This window comes from Giraffa tippelskirchi, chromosome 1 (assembly GCF_054371585.1).
Source record: "Giraffa tippelskirchi isolate mGirTip1 chromosome 1, T2T-mGirTip1v1.2.pri, whole genome shotgun sequence".
Taxonomy (NCBI): domain Eukaryota; kingdom Metazoa; phylum Chordata; class Mammalia; order Artiodactyla; family Giraffidae; genus Giraffa; species Giraffa tippelskirchi.
This window is the reverse complement of record NC_137275.1, coordinates 167,459,217-167,477,237: the sequence shown is the minus strand read 5'-3', so window position 1 is coordinate 167,477,237 and position 18,021 is coordinate 167,459,217. Positions and strand designations below refer to the sequence as shown.

The 18,021-nt window shown below is 37.9% G+C and overlaps 1 protein-coding gene across 5 annotated transcripts in view; it reads right to left on the bottom strand.

The window, feature by feature from the left end:
• Positions 1–18,021, bottom strand: part of TMC1 (transmembrane channel like 1) — a 390,992-nt gene that overhangs the window by 38,518 nt on the left and 334,453 nt on the right. For all 5 annotated transcript variants that reach the window (XM_081505441.1, XM_081505443.1, XM_081505442.1 and 2 more), the window contains 3 exons: positions 7,889–8,031; positions 2,634–2,778; positions 1,830–2,024 (listed from right to left, as the gene is read on the bottom strand). In XM_081505441.1, coding sequence (XP_081361567.1) covers positions 1,830–2,024; positions 2,634–2,778; positions 7,889–8,031 — 483 coding nt within the window. The remainder of the gene's footprint in view (positions 1–1,829; positions 2,025–2,633; positions 2,779–7,888; positions 8,032–18,021) is intronic.

Below are 18,021 nucleotides of genomic sequence, written 5' to 3'. Positions count from 1 at the left end.
CATTACTTTGCCAACAGAGATCCATCTAGTCAAAGCTATGGTTTTTCCAGTGGTCATGTATGAATGTGAGAGTTGGACTATAAAGAAAATTGAGCACCGAAGAATTGACGCTTTTGAACTGTGGTGTTGGAGAAAACTCTTGAGAGTCCCTTGGACTGCAAGGAGATCCAACCAGTCCATCCTAAGGGAGATCAGTCCTGAATATTCGTTGGAGGGACTGAAGCTGAAAGCTGAAGCTGAAGCTGAAACTCCAATACTTTGGCCATCTGATGCGAAGAACTGACTCATTTGAAAAGACCCCAATGCTGGGAAAGATTGAAGGCAGGAAGAAAAGGGGATGACAGAGGATGAGATGGTTGGATGGCATCATGGACTTGATGGACATGAGTTTGAGCAAGCTTTGGGAGTTGGTGATGGATAGGGAAACCTTGCGTGCTGCAGTCCATGGGGTTGTGAAGGGTCGGACATGACTGTGAGACTGAACTGAATTGAACTGAAGATGGATATTAAACAAGTTCTTATAAAGAGTGACAGTTTTAATGATAATCAATTACCCATTCTTTTTTGTGGTTCACTGATACAAAAATATAATCAATATGAACCACAAATCAAAGTGGTATGATAATTTTGCCTATAAATGTTATCATAACTGCAAAAGATAATATTAAAAGCAAACTTCATAATACTGTGAGGTTTCTGCTTAGTTTTAAATAAGTAAGACCCTACCTAATGACTCTGTTTTATAGGATTCCATGAAATATCTATGTCTTCATAGTCTCTTAGATGTATGGTCTCCCATCTTCAGCATTATTGCTTCTGAAATACCTAGAATGTTTTTGTTTGGAGCCTTCTGTTTTAAGTGTGTTATATAATTTTCTGTCCAAGATTTTTCTAAGAAATTCTATATTTATGAATACTTTCTTAATCTGTTTGGTCTATAAGGCTTTGCAGAAATTTCAGTACTGTAAATCTACACTTCCCACTGCTTAAATCTTCATACTCTTTGAGAATGCCCCAGTTCAAAATGATGTCAGATTGTATTCTGGAACATTTTACAAAAGGGAACAGGCTCAAGAAACAACACAGGACCAATGACCTCCTGATTCTAAATGTCTACTTCTGACCTCTTTTCTTGGACCTGCTAAATGGGCAGATACCCTGAAGACAAATAACAATGATAATATTTAATTTCTGGCAAAGATTCTGCCTTCCTCATTTGAATAGCATTTGGAGGGGGAGGTAATATGGCAGGGGGACAAGGAGGTGGAGCAGTTAGGCTGCTAGTCAAAAACAGAGAGAGGCCCAGTCTTGCCCAAAGTACGGGAGGCAATATGAATGTTTCCAATGAGATTAATATAAGAACCCAGGGCTTTGTCATCCCCACTTCAAAGAATTCAGGCAACAACTGGATCTTTCAAAGACAGAAGCAGGATCTACAGAGAGCACAAAATAGGGTCGTGGAAAGAGTGTTGGGCTTGAAATCAAAATTCTTAAATTTTAATTCTCACTGTTCTCCATGGTTCTGTGACCATGAACACATCACCTAACCTGAGATTCATTATCTCTGTCTATAAAACATACTGGTTGGAATATATCTGTTCTGATTTCTCTTCCAACTCTACCTAATGTCACAAAGTCAGAAACAGACACACAGTAGACAGATTTGGAAATAAGGCTGGAATAAAGAACTGTGTGCCAAGGTTGGTTCACAGGGCAAGATGACAGAGGTAGGTAAAGAGTGGCTGTATTTCCTGTTCCAGCACCGAAGCACAACCCACAAAACCTTAAATGTCAGATTCTAAGCACATAAAAAGCATGCAGAGACGAACTTCATTTTTTTCCCACCACCCAAGGGTGTCAGGATCTTGCTGCGCAAATTCCTGGGATCGCTTCACAGCCCAAAAGATGAGGTATCCACTCCCGCCAAGTGTTAGAAACACGAAGAAGTTAGCAAGAAACCTCAGGAATCTGATCAAGTGGATGTTTTCTTCTACTTGGGCTGCTCTTTCTTCTATTATAGCTTCCTGTATCCAAGGAAAACAGAAAAAAAAAAAAAAAGAATTATCTGATCTACAAAAAATATCATGAATTTAGGAATTATTTTTGCAAACATTAGAACGTGAGGAATGAAAATGTAAACAAATCTTGGATTCCACAAACCAGGTGAATATTACCAGCAAGTGAGAAAATGTAAGAGAAAAAAAGGAAGAATTCTTACAAACTCTGGTTGATCTAATATTAAGACAGTCTTCATTCTAAAGTCTCTTCTAGTATGGCTTTTTAAAACAATTACAAAAAAATACTTTAGAGTTATTTTAAATATTGAGCTAATGTATTTCTGTAAATAATAAGTGAGCATTGTTCTATTATTTAATATATCTGCTTCTGATTACTAATGGTTAGCTATTCCAAGCTGATGGTGTTTTACTACCAAATTTAGAAATAGTGCTGTCACAAGTCATCAATCATTTTCCAGTCATATTCAGAACGCTGTCCAGATCCTGGGAGGAAGAAATGATAAGTTAATCTTTCTTTTAATTGTCAAGATACTTTGCTAACACATACCATTTGGAATAATTCCAATTTTACTTTTACAAACACCAAGAAAAGGCTCTTGAAGTTGGTATCTTTACCTTAAAGTTCATTGTGATAGAATTGAATTTGTTGTCTGCTGTCTCAGGGTTTCCAATAAGGTAGTCCCAGCTAGTGAACACCTTCCAGCTAAAGTTGAAAGTGTTATCATCACCACCTCCGTCATCACCAATATTTTTGGTCATCCTATGCAAACAGGAGGTTTAATCCAGCAGGCAGAATACAAGCAGAAAGGGAGAGATTAGGGAATAGCAAAACATCATAATTTTAGGGATATTGGAGAAGCAATATCTAAAAGACATATACTTTCAATTAAGTTCGTTCTAATAACCAGAAAAGTTTATTTAAAAAAAAAATGGTTTGTTTTAATTTTTTAAACTTCATTTTCTAGGCTTTCAAGATTAGAAAATTACTAAGCATTGATGGTTTTAACAATTAAATAGGTTATATAAAAATATTTTTTTTATTTGTTTTCCTAAACTGTTTTCTTAGGGTCATTTACTGGACTCTGAACCTTTTATGGGGCAAGGATCTCTTTAGAAATCTGATGAAAACCACTGGGCCCCTACCCAGGTAAAAAATATGTATAGGCTCTAAAACGGTTGTACACAATTTTAGTTGGTTTACAGTTGAAAGCCTAGGGATAGATTAACCCAGGTCGGATCAGGAAACTTCTTTATAGGTTTCAAATCCTCTAAGAATCTCCTCCCAAAGAGTGATTACATTGAATGCATGAAAGTTTTCCATACTCTACAACTCTTGACCAAAAATCAAGATTTTTATACAACTTTAAGCCAAGTGGTTATATATATTCTAACAACTCATGTTAAAAAAATTTTTTTTTTGCTTGGACCATTTAAAATACATTTACTTAAAGGTTTATTTCAGTGGTTAAAAATCTACATGCTACTTACTTCACTTCTTTGTTTCCCCTACCACCATAGATAGCAAAATTAATATTTTATATGATACCTATTACAGAATGGTCCTATAAGGTTTTGGTGTTTTACAGTGTTATGGAATTAAAAAAGAAAGGAAAATGAGGACATAAAGATGACATTATAGTTTGGCAAACATCTCTCAGGTCATCTAAATTCCACCACTGTTAGTCCTATCTCTTACAGAGGTTTATATGTTTCAAATGGGCTCATGTGTTTGAAAAATAACTAAAAATAATTATTACTTACCTCAGTCTACAACTTTGCCCTCTGCAAATGGTATTTATGTGTATTATCATATTTGTCCTTCTCAAAAACTTAATGAGAGGCCAAGGTAGTTGATACTATTCTCTGTTACAGATGAGGAAGCTGAAGGGTAAAATTATGAAGTGATTTCCTGGACATAATTCAGAAGTAAACCACAGAGGTGGGTCAAGAGCTTAGGTTTTCTGACCTCACTCTAGTACCCAAGCTAGGACACCATGAGATATGTTGAATCATATAAGATGCCTTTTTGTAGGTCAAAAAGTGTTGAAACCAAACATTCCTAATGATTTAACCTAGGGAGAAAATTACTTTTTTGATTAAGATGCCATCATTCCTTCTGTGCATAGCATTGAGCAAAGAGGAGGGCCTCAGGTAAAACTGACCACTTGACAGATGATTTAGGATGGACCTTTATCACTGGCAAGACTCTATACCTGTAGTCAGCCTCCCAGAGAAGGGAGCTCAAGCTTGACAAGCAAACTGGGAACATCTAGCATGTGGGAATTGTCAAGAAAGGGAGTGGAATACTAAACACGTAAGGAAGGATACTGAAGACAAACTGCACTAACAACACATTTTTACTGAGATGGCCCTGAAAGCTATAAAATGTTCCATGTACAGCTCCACCCCTTGGCTGCAGAGAAAAAAATAAATGTACATACTTAAACAAAAATTCTTCCTTTTTCAAGGGGGCTATAGTTTTGAACAACTGTATCTCAAGCTATCTCAACATATAATTTGCAAGGAAGGAAGGAGTGGAAGAAGGACGAGTGACCAACCATCTTGCTTTGTCAGGGACTGAGTGGTTACTCAGGACAAAAGACTTTCAGTGCTACAGCCAATGGAGTCCTGGGTCAACAAAGTTAGCCATCCTATCTTAAAATCTCAAAGTACTTTCTTGTATATCTATCTAATTTTCCTTCCAATTTCCCTATTGGTGTTGGTTTAGTTGCTAAGTCGTGTCCAACTCTTGCGATCCCGTAGAACTGTAGCCCACCAGTGTCTTCTGTCCAAGGGATTTTCCAGGCAAGAATACTGGAGTGGTTTGCCATTTCCTTCTCCAGGGGATCTTCCCAACCCAGGGATCAAACCCGGGTCTCCTGCACTGCAGGCAGATTCTTTACTGACTGAGCTACCAGGGAAGCCAATTTCCCCATTACTTAATCAAAACAGATATCTGCTTCCCTTTTATGGATGAGGAATCTGCGACAAACAGTGTGAGCAAGAGGACAAAATCCCTCAGTTGCCTGGTTGATTTTAAGTACTCAATTTTAGTTTCACTTGATTTGAGGCATGTATCCCATAAAGCCACTCATGTTTATTCCAAGAATGTATTTGTTTGGCACTGCTAGGGGGCAGGGGAAGAGATGATAGAGGATTCTGTACAATCGCTTATATCCCATCAATTGTTTTTCTACCAAGCTCTACCCCCAGGGCTAGGAGCAGCTAGGAGACATAAATGGCTTTGGAATTGTCTTGCCATAAAGGCCAATGAACTTAAACCACTTGCCAATCATGTAGTGAACAACAAAAGGTCCCCCGCCAGAGGGAGGAACCAAAATCAGGCTGGTTTAGGTGGTATAACATGGATGACTTTGAGGGTGAAACGTGGAACTGGTGCCCTGCAGGTATCCTAAATGGCATCTTTGAATTAATTCGAAACAGCTTCCATTTCCTGGAGAGCTGCACTAGCCAGTAAGTTTGCCATCAGCAGTATATGGTTACTGAGCACTTAAAATGTAACTGGTGTTTCAAAGACTTAGTACCAAAAAAAGACAGAAAATATCTCAATAATAATTTTAGATTGATTATATGTTGAAGGAACCGTTTTGCTATATAGAGTTAAATAAAATATATTATTAAAATATATTCTACCTATGTATTTGTTTAGGATAGCTGACAGAATATTTAAATTACATGTCCCTGTCTTATACTTCTTTACATAATGCTATTCTAGATACTTTATACTCATCTGCCAGAAATTATAATAAATGTACAAATCTATTAATGTACAAGTACGTAACTATGCATAACTAACTTACTGTGAGGGCTATCATATGACCTCACTTCCTATCATGCTGGCTTTGTTTGGTTTTTCAGTAAGCCTATGAATTATAATCCTAGTAAAACAGTTAAATTAGCACATGCCAGTCATGTTCTAAGTGCTTTGAATATATTAACTCATTTTGTCCTCATGGCCATCCTAACATCTAGGTGTTATTACACCTCTATTAGAAATAGGAAAGGGTTTCCATGGTAGCTCAGCTGCTAAAGAATCTGCCTACAATGCAAGAAACCCTGGTTTGATTCCTGGGTTGGGGATATCTCCTGGAGAAGGGATAGGCTACCCCCTCCAGTATTCATGGGCTTTCCTGGTGGCTCAGACAGTAAAGAATCTGCCTACAAGGCGGGAGACCTGGGTTTGAAATCTGGGTTGGAAAGAGTCCCTGGAGGAAGGCATGGCAACCCACTTCAGTATTCTTGCCTGGACAAGAACTCGTCTCTCTATGGACAGAGAAGCCTAGCAGGCTACAGTCCATGGAGTCACAAAGAGTCAGACACAATTGAACAACTAAGCAACTAAGCACAGCACAGAAACAGGAAAACAGAGCAGTTGAACAATTTGTCAAAGTTCTTTTATAATAGGCTAGAGCTGGTATTCGAATTCATGAAGAATGGCTCATGGAAACCCACTCCTGTATTCTTGCCTGGAGAATCCCACGGACAGAGGAGCCTGGCAGGCTACAGTCCATGCGATCATAAGAGTCAGACACGATTTAGTGACTAAACCACCACCAGAATGGCTCAAGAGACCACTAGAGTTATAGCCTCTGCAGAGTCACTAAAAGAAGCTGAGGAATTGGACATCCATAGACATGCTTCCTCAGGGAAAATGGAGACTAAAGGACCAATTTGAAATGATACTCACAAGGCCTGTGTGATGTAATTGGTACCCTTGACTTTAATCCTACCAAATCTAAATGGCTAAAAGACTAGAAATATGTTAGATTTTTTGAAATGAGGCACTATTTTAGCAGGTAGGCAGATATTTTACATACTTAGGGTCTCTGATTACACTTGGACAAGTAGATAAAGATTTTGGATACAGGGTCTCCATTAAGGCCTTGTACAAGTTTTGAAAGGGCTTAAAAATCTAAACATGATAGTTTTCTCTGGAGGAACCAATAAGTTTGGCAGGGACAGGACGTAAAGCATGTTTCAGACTGCTCCAGAGAGCTCCTGCTCAAGAGGACTTGGACCCTCAAGTAAAGGTCCTTCCCTGCAATGAAGCAAAAGCCCAGTTTACCTTGTGCATAGTTAAATAAAAGTGAGACTTCATTGAGATGTTTCAACACTTCTGCTGAACTGGTTTGGAAAATTAGCTAAAAGTTGGATTATTCATAGCCCTAAATGACTGTGCGAGGTTTCTGCAGTGTATTCAAGTGAGGTTTTAACAATATATTTCAAACAGGGGGAAAAAATAAGCTGCAGTTTCATCAGTTCCCCCAATGAAATTCTTTCCATGCTCTAATAAATCCTCTTCCAAGATAAAATATCATTACACAGTTGATCATAACGATCTCGTTGAGGGCCATTTATTTCTGCTGTCTTACATAGCTGAAATTTTTTGGATGAGTGATTATTCTGGTTTTTTGTGGGGTTTTTGTTGTTTTTTTTAATGAACAGAGAACAACAGATTCTGCCTATTGAGCTGATCCTGCAAGTCACAAACCTCTCTGCACACTAAAAGAGGGGTCAGCAGCTGTTTTCCTGTCTTATTTGCAACATTGACTTACACCTTAAAATACAAAAGAGCACAATTTTAAAATATGCTTAACCACAGGATAGGCACACAACCATCACTGTGACCCAGTGATATCATCAAAGGCTTGCCCTTATTTTCAACCCTTTTGTTTGGGAGATGTAATAGTCTAACACTAGTACAGGTATTAAAACCACATTTTATCTCTTACATACTCTGCATTCTCTAGACATGAAACAGAAAAAAAAAAAAATCCAATTCCCAAATTAACTTTCCCATTTGATTCCAGCAATCATTGCTTGCTTCCCAGGAGATCAATGAAACTTACGCTTTAAGGACAACCAGAAAACTGTATCCAATGCACATGATCCCCACCAGAAAATAGGAGAGTGGCAGTCTGAAATTCATCCATCCAATTGTTCGTTTATTGTCGTAATAGCCATAAAAGAGGACGGAATATTGAGCCAAGCCCTAAAATCCAACAACAAAGCCGCTTAACAGATGCTGTGAAGAGCAACTCAAAGAAAAAAGATTGACTTCTAAGAAGAATAACAAAATGACATTAATTCTCAAACTTGGGAGATGGCTCTGACATGAGCCCTATTGTTTTGTTTCATGGAGTGATTGTTTCAGCTGCCACACTGACTGACAGCCTCTTGGTTTACTTGAAATTCAGGGACTTTTAAATAGATCAGATTTTTAACCAAATATAGGCTTGCTCAGCTGTGGAGCCATTACTGTGAAATGTCCATTGATTGAAACATCAAAACACACTTCATGGTGTCATTAGATTTACAATTTTAAGAGCTTGCTTACTATTGGGGGGAAATCTGAAATGTACTTCCTCAAAGTTTCATGGCAGGTTTCCACTTGCAGTCACCTAAGCCACAGTTAGATTTGTTCTCCATAAGCTACAGAGGCCATGTCTCAGCTCACACTTAGCAAAAACAAGGAGCAGATGAGATGACATTGGAACCAATATATACAACCTTCTATTCATCAAGACTATTATCCCCGAATGAGCATGTTTATTCATATAATAACATGCTCTTTGCTAAAAATTATCCGCCAGAGTTGGCATCACTGTCTTCCAAAGCCAACTAAGTAACTGCTCTCTATACATAGAACATGGCATGTTTTGATACTGTTTCCCTTATAATATTCTTCCTCTTTCTCTCCTCTCATTCACTATGTTCTTCACTCTTAGGTTGGAGGCTTTGTTTCTATATTACTATGCATCCACTTCACCCTCTTCTCTCCAACTTCATCTCTCTGGCAATAATTTAAAACTACTAAGCTTTGTGAAGTGAGAGGATAATTGCAGTAATAATATCAATCAATAAATTTGACTGAGCAGGGACTTCCCTGGTGGCACAGTGGATAAGAACTGCCTGCCAGTGCAGGGGACATGGATTTGATCCCTGCTCTGGGAAAATTACACATTCCATGAAGCAACTAAATTTATGGGCCAAAACTACTAAGCCCAGAGCTCCCCAGCAAGAGAGGCCACCACAATAAGAAGCCCGCACACCACAACAAAGACAAAGTACAGCCAAAAATAATAAATAAAATAAATAAATCATTTTTTTAAATAAATAAAAATAAACTTTATTGAGCAGTCAGAGTTTGCTGAATACTTCATCTTATAGAATCCTCACAAGCACCCTCTTGAAGTGGCTCCTGTTAGGGGCAATCATTTTCCTCTAGTCTTGTTACTTTCCACGTAGAGAAGACCCATGAGTGCAACACTCCCAGCCCCATCTCCACTGCCTCACACTAGCTCCAGGGAGGAGAACCTCCTCTGATAGTAGAGCATGGCTGAGGAATGGGGACAAGGTGGGGCACCACTCTTCCTCCTCCTTTGAGATCACACTCTGTGTTCTGTCCCTGGGAGGGGCACCCTGTCCTGGTCTAGGACACCTGGGTAGGACAGTCTGTTCTGAAGCTCACTTGCCCATGAAAAGATGCACATTCTTCAGTATCCCAGCTTTAACAATGATAAAGGTGACATGTCGACCTCCATCTGTCTAACTGTTTGTCTTATTTCTGGTTAGCTCACAATCTGAGTTGACAACGCATGTGGTATTATTTACCATGACTTCCCCCCTGCAAAAAGACACTATAGCTTTATATCTACTTTGCAGATGAAGAAACTGAGTTTTAGAGAAGTTAAGTTACTTGTCCATGTTCACGCAGCTAGTAAGCAACAGTCTGAACCTGAACTGGGTTTAATTTTAAATCTGTATACTTAACCACTGTGCTATACTACTTCTCCTATGTTCTCTTTGCCTATCAGGTCTTGCATCATACTAATGTCTTATCTATCCAGGAAAACAAAGAAACTGAAGCCCCAGGACACCTGGATTGGCTCAGAGTGGTTCCAGGACCCCCAGACACTCCTTTTGAAAAGATTTCAAAGGGCCTCACCCCCATCCTCGAAGGGCCTCATTCTCACATGTATAAACATTACAACCTGACTTCTTTTTCTAATTCATAACAACAGTACTGGGATTAAAAGCGACCTCCAAAACAACATAAAAGGAGAAAGGAGATATGTAGCAAACATCTGGTGAGCTTATTAGGTTAACACAATAGCTACCAGGGCAGCTAACTCATCTGGCATATGTATTATTCAGCATATGTTCAATGTTGGCACTACATAAATATTAGATCACAACCAAAGTGGGTAAGGCCCCTTTTTTTGGAATCCTGATTATTCCACAAAGGTTTCTTCAGTTGGCCTATTTCTACCTATGCAGTAAAGCATGTAAATGAAAGAGGAGGTACTATTGAAGAGCACAATTTTTAAAAGCTTTATCCAATCCCTCTCAGTAGCATATTGAGGGGTGGTTTTAAACACGCTGAAAGGCTTAAAAGAGGATTCCCCCTTCCCTTCCACCCTGTGGGCCCACCACAAGCCATACGTCTTTCCCTTTCCCTTAAAACTCCAACAGCAGACATCTGGAAGTGACTAAAATAGCAATGACTCCAAGCCTAGCCAAGGTTTCATTCGGTTTCCACATCAGTGCACATGGCTTTTCCTGTGGGAACACTCTTCCATCCCCAAATCTGTGACAGAGAAACCACAGTCAGAGCCAAGTTTCAAATGAGCACAGAAAATTCCTGTCCAATTCTGGGTTCCACGCTTGCACATTATCTACTGAGTCTCTAATTTCAGTCAGAATGCTATGCTGCTACTGGTCTAGTGCATAGTCACTGACACACAGCTATGGAAATGTTTTGATGATGTGGTCATAGGTAATCATGTACTTACTTATCTACCTAACTTTTAATGAGAACATATTTGCTAAATGTTATACATAGATGAAATGGGAGACTGGATTACAGAGACCCTTAAGAAAAGTTCTACATGCAAATCCCTTTTTAACCATACTGGCTTCTGTAAAGAACAATTCCATTTGCCTTTTGCGTCATGATCCACAACTGACAAAAATGGTGGAAATTCTAGATCATATGCCCAATACCTATTACACATCTCACTCCATTTGAATGTTCCACAGAAATCTTGGCCTTAGTACATTTTAAAAGTTCTCCCAAACATTTTAAAAGCTTTTCCCTCCTACCTCAGGAAATGATCCACCAACCCACGATTACCTCGGCCAGAAACTTGGACATTTTCACTATCTTCCCATGTTTGTACCCATAAGATGCATGCAGCCCATCAGTAAGCCCTTAATTTCTGTCTCATTACCATATCTGATACTCATCCCTTCTCTGTACACCACCACCATTTACAGGACTCCCTGCCTTCAACTTATGACGACAAACCCATACCATAGTCACAGAGAGTCTTTTAAAGGGTAACTCTGACCATGTTTCTATCCTAGTTCAAAGCTGTCATGTTCTTCACTTCCTAGTGAATAAAGTCTGAGTCTTCAGCATAATGAATGAGACTGTCCTGCCTGATTATACCCTTGTTTTTCATATGGCATGCTCATCTTCACCACTCTTATCTCTCCTTACATACCATCTTGGCTGAATCACTCATAGATATTGAGTGCACAGCACTGTTTATTGCCTCCATACCTTTGTACATACTGATCCCTCTGCTAAGAATACTATTCCCTGTTATTCTCCCCATTTCAGAGCCTAGGTTATTCCGACTCTTTCTTTAAAATTAGGTGAAAATACCTTTGTAAAGACTTTACTGACCTCTAGACCACAGCCAGGTGTATGAGGAAATGAATGATCGTTTCTTTTATTTGCACAAAGTGCCACTAGATGAACTTCACCACATCCCTCATCTAGCTTTTCACTCACTCCACTCCAGGGAAGAAATAGTGACATCTCTGATAGGCCAATGAATTAACTTGGCTTGCCTTTCAAGTTTAGAATTCAGATGAGAAACAGAGTTACTGTTTACTGGATCCTCTCCGAAAGCCAGTAAACTGAATCCCAGTAAACTCCAACACTGAATCCTCCTTCTTTATGCCTCCATGTGCCCAGGACATACATCTGTGAGCTTGAGATTGTCACTTTGCATGGCATTCATTTGTTTGCATGTCCAAGTAGACCATAATGTCCCTGTAGACAGGGAGTATATATCATCTTTGTATTTCTAGCATCTCACACTCATCTTTGTGGAATGATTAAATGAATAGAGAAATTGCTTCTGGTAGTCATTAGCAATCCTCAGTTAAGTTAAACTCCTTCAAATTATCATCTAAACCACCCTTTTCTATCATTCTGCTCTCTACTACTCATTTTAATAAAATAGAGTAAATCATTCAAGACAGAAACATGAAAATAATGATCTTATGTTGGGATTAAATGAGTCAAAACACCAAGAAAATATCTGACAAAACTCTTCAATTTTTCCTACTGTCTAATTGTCTAAAACTCTTATAAATGAGACAATCTCAGTGCTATAAAATGAGATGATACATGTGATTTCTTTCTACATAGGAAAAGTGATCTTTTGTTTCACAAGAGGAGATTAAAGGGACTATATTATGGGGTTTTGTCGTTCTATATAAATCTGCCCACTACTGTCTTAAAGTCATGAAATGTCAAGTCATACATGAAAAGTGATGTGGGTAGTTATCTAGACACAAGTTGTACTGGGAACACTTTAGTATTATCTAGTATTTAAATATTATCTTAGTATTTAAAAAGGAGTTTTTGAGGAAATAAAAATACCCCAAAAATGTAGAGGAAAAATTGAAATGATTTAGAAAAACCTTAAATTCAGAAGTTTTAAAATCCAATATGAATAGCATACAGTTTATTTCAAATATTTAAGATTACCAAATGTAAATAATTTCAAGTACAATATATAAACAAATAATATCCATAAGTGATATATGATGATGAAATATTGGATAGAGTTTTTACTGAATGGCTTTCAAAAGTTTGTAAACTTAAGTAATCTATTTGTCACAGCTGAGGTATTAGACTCATAACTTGGGGTTGCTTGTTTATATTACAGAATATAATTTAATAGGTTGTAAGGTTCTAATCTAACTCAACAACTCAGCCTTTGTGCTGAGTTTACCAAGCTCAGCCTATTAGGTTGATGCCAATATTTAGATATCAGCAAATCCCTCCCAGGTAAACTGAGCTCTTCTAGACAATCTTAGCCTCTCACCTCTGGACATATTGATAGACTCACCTTTGGTATCCTCACATTAATCTTGCCTTTCTCCAACCTGTTGATCTTTTCAAAATCCAAGTTTGATAATGTCACTACTCACTCACCACTCAAATTATTTTCAATTACTCTGAGAAAGAGTAAAGTGTTATGGTCTAGATTCTAGATGGTCTCACATGTTTTAATATCCTTTTATCTCTCTAACAATATCTGTCCCTGATGCCCCTTCACATTCTCAGCTTTAGTTTCACCAGCCTTCACTCTGTCTTTTAAATAAGGCAACCCTCTCTCATCACAGGACCTTTGCAGATGCTGTTCTCACTGCCTAGAACATCTATGCTCTCTGGTTCTTCAAAGCCCAATTCAAATGTTACTTTCTCAGAAAAACTCCTGCTCTTATCCATCTCCCTCTCTTAGGCCATAAACCAAGTTTCCTGATACATGTTCTCTTAATACTGTTTAGCTTTCTTTCATAGCACATGGCATAGTTGCAATTACATTTATTTTTATGATTATTTGATTACAGAGGTTTTGTTGGTTTTTGTTCACCTTTGCTTCATGCCTGGCACACTACCTGGCACCTGGCAAATCTACAATAAATGTTCACTTAATTAATGAGAAGAAGACTTGTTTCTGTGATCGTTTCTAAAGCAGAAAATGTTTTCATGTTGTCAGTATAGTATTAGGATCGTAGGCATCCCAAAGTTTTGCAAAAAGAAAGCTCATCTTTGGTTTGGCAGGTATAGCTTAAACGACATGCTGAAAAACAGGAGTTGTTGCTGAAGTAAAGAAAGAAGATCCCAAGGAATCAGTTCTCCAAATTCAGAAGAACAAAAGGATACCAAGAAAGCTAAGAGTAGACCCAGGGATCTTTCCTATTACAGGCTATACAGATGTCATAAACAAGTCCAGAAGTAGCAGGTTAAGCCTGTGAAGCAAGAAAAAGACCTATGATTGGGAGCAGAATTTGATATGCCTCATTTTTTTTTTTTTTTTTTTTTCTGTTTCTCCACATTATTTTTTTTTTTTTTTTAATAAATTTATTTATTTTACTTGGGGGCTAATTACTTTACAATATTGTAATAGTTTTTGCCATACATTGACAAGAATCAGCCATGGGTTTACATGTGTTCCCCTTCCCGAACCCCCCACCCACCTCCCTCCCCCTCCCATCCCTCTGGATCATCCCACTGCCCCGGCCCCGAGCCCTTGTCACATGCATCGAACATGGAATGGTGCTCTGTTTCACATATGACAATACACATGTCTCAATGCCATTCTCCCAGAACGTCCCACCCTCACCTTCTCCCTCAGAGTCCATAAAATTGTTCCATGCATCTGTGTCTCTCATTCTGTCCCGCATATAGGGTTATCGTTACCATCTTTCAGATTCCATATATATGCATTAGTATACTGTATTGTTGTTTTTCTTTCTGGCTTACTTCACTCTGTATAATGGGCTCCAGTTTCATCCATCTCAGTAGAACCGGTTCAAATGTATTTTTTTTAATGGCTGAGTAATATTCCATTGTGTATATGTACCACAGCTTCCTTATCCATTCATCTGCTGATGGACATCTAGGTTGCTTCCATGTCCTGGCTATTGTAAACAGTGCTGCGATGAACATTGGGGTACACGCGTCTCTTTCAATTCTGGTTTCCTCGGTGTATATGCCCAGCAGTGGGATTGCTGGGTCATATGGCAGTTCTATTCCCAGTTTTTTAAGGAATCTCCACACTGTTCTCCATAGTGGCTGTACTAGTTTGCATTCCCACCAACAGTGTAAGAGGGTTCCCTTTTCTCCACACCCTCTCCAGCATTTATTGCTTGTAGACTTTTGGATAGCAGCCATTCTGACTGGTGTGAAATGATACCTCATTGTGGTTTTGATTTGCATTTCTCTAATAATGAGTGATGTTGAGCATCTTTTCATGTGTTTGTTAGCCATCTGTATGTCTTCTTTGGAGAAATGTCTGTTTAGTTCTTTGGCCCATTTTTTGATTGGGTCATTTATTTTTCGGGAATTCAGCTGCAGAAGTTGCTTGTATATTTTGGAGATTAATTGTTTGTCTGTTGCTTCATTTGCTATTATTTTCTCCCATTCTGAAGGCTGTCTTTTCACCTTGTTTATAGTTTCCTTTGTTGTGCAAAAGCTTTTAATTTTAATTAGGTCCCATTTGTTTATTTTTGCTTTTATTTCCAATATTCTGGGAGGTGGGTCATGGAGGATCCTGCTGTGATTTATGTCGGAGAGTGTTTTGCCTATGTTTTCCTCTAGGAGTTTTATTGTTTCTGGTCTTACGTTTAGATCTTTAATCCATTTTGAGTTTATTTTTGTGTACGGTGTTAGGAAGTGTTCTAGTTTCATTCTTTTACAAGTGGTTGACCAGTTTTCCCAGCACCACTTGTTAAAGAGGTTGTCTTTTCTCCATTGTATATTCTTGCCTCCTTTGTCGAAGATAAGGTGTCCATATGTGCGTGGGTTTATCTCTGGGCTTTCTATTTTGTTCCATTGATCTATATTTCTATCTTTGTGCCAGTACCATACTGTCTTGATGACTGTGGCTTTGTAGTAGAGTCTGAAGTCAGGCAGGTTGATTCCTCCAGTTCCATTCTTCTTCCTCAAGATTGCTTTGGCTATTCGAGGTTTCTTATATTTCCATACAAATTGTGAGATGATTTGTTCTAGTTCTGTGAAAAATACCATTGGTAGCTTGATAGGGATTGCATTGAATCTGTAGATTGCTTTGGGTAGAATACTCATTTTCACTATATTAATTCTTCCAATCCATGAACACGGTATATTTCTCCATCTGTTTGTGTCCTCTTTGATTTCTTTCATCAGTGTTTTATAGTTTTCTATATATAAGTCTTTTGTTTCTTTAGGTAGATATATTCCTAAGTATTTTATTCTTTTTGATGCAATGGTGAATGGTATTGTTTCCTTAATTTCTCTTTCTGTTTTCTCATTATTGGAGTATAGGAATGCAAGGGATTTCTGTGTGTTAATTTTATATCCTGCAACTTTACTATATTCATTGATTAACTCTAGTAATTTTCTAGTAGAGTCTTTAGGGTTTTCTATGTAAAGGATCATGTCATCTGCAAACAGTGAGAGTTTTACTTCTTCTTTTCCTATCTGTATTCCTTTTATTTCTTTTTCAGCTCTGATTGCTGTGGCCAAAACTTCCAAAACTATGTTGAATAGTAGTGGTGAAAGTGGGCATCCTTGCCTTGTTCCTGACTTTAGGGGAAATGCTTTCAATTTTTCACCATTGAGGATAATGTTTGCTGTGGGTTTGTCATATATAGCTTTTATTATGTTGAGATATGTTCCTTCTATTCCTGCTTTCTGGAGGGTTTTAATCATAAATGGATGCTGAATTTTGTCAAAGGCTTTTTCTGCATCTATTGAGATAACCATATGGTTTTTTTCTTTCAATTTGTTAATGTGGTGTATTACATTGATTGATTTGCGGATGTTAAAAAAACCTTGCATTCCTGGGATAAAGCCCACTTGGTCATGATGTATGATCTTTTTAATATGATGTTGGATTCTGTTTGCTAGAATTTTATTAAGGATTTTTGCATCTATGTTCATCAGTGATATTGGCCTGTAGTTTTCCTTTTTTGTGACATCTTTGTCTAGTTTTGGAATTAGGGTGATGGTGGCCTCATAGAATGAGTTTGGAAGTTTACCATCTTCTGCAATTTTCTGGAAGAGTTTGAGCAGGATAGGTGTTAGCTCTTCTCTAAATTTTTGGTAGAATTCCGCTGTGAAGCCGTCTGGTCCTGGGCTTTTGTTTGCTGGAAGATTTCTGATTACACTTTCGATTTCCGTGCTTGTGATGGGTCTGTTAAGATCTTCTATTTCTTCCTGGTTCAGTTTTGGAAAGTTATACTTTTCTAAGAATTTGTCCATTTCTTCCAAGTTGTCCATTTTATTGGCATATAGCTGTTGGTAGTAGTCTCTTATGATCCTTTGTATTTCTGTGGAATCTGTTGTGATCTCTCCATTTTCATTTCTAATTTTGTTGATCTGATTCTTCTCCCTTTGTTTCTTGATGAGTCTGGCTAATGGCTTATCAATTTTGTTTATCTTCTCGAAAAACCAGCTTTTAGTTTTGTTGATTTTTGCTATGGTCTCTTTTGTTTCTTTTGCATTTCTTTCTGCCCTAATTTTTAAGATTTCTTTCCTTCTACTGACCCTGGGGTTTTTCATTTCTTCCTTCTCTAGTTGCTTTAGGTGTAGAGTTAGTTGATTTATTTGATTTTTTTCTTGTTTCTTGAGGTACGCCTGTATTGCTATGAACCTTCCCCTTAGTATTGCTTTTACAGTGTCCCATAGGTTTTGGGTTGTTGTGTTTTCATTTTCATTCGTTTCTATGCATAATTTTATTTCTTTTTTGATTTCTTCTGTGATTTGTTGGTTATTCAGAAGCGTGTTGTTTAGCCTCCATATGTTGGAACTTTTAATAGTTTTTTTCCTGTAATTGAGGTCTAATCTTACTGCATTGTGGTCAGAGAAGATGGCTGGGATGATTTCAATTTTTTTGAATTTACCAAGGCTAGATTTATGGCCCAGGATGTGATCTATCCTGGAGAAAGTTCCATGTGCACTTGAGAAAAAGGTAAAATTGATTGTTTTGGGGTGGAAACTCCTGTAAATATCAATTAAATCTAATTTGTCTATTGTATCATTTAAAGTTTGTGTTTCCTTGTTAATTTTCTGTTTAGTTGATCTATCCATATGCGTGAGTGGAGTATTAAAGTCTCCCACTATTATTGTGTTATTGTTAATTTCCCCTTTCATACTTGTTAGTATTTGCCTTATATATTGTGGTGCTCC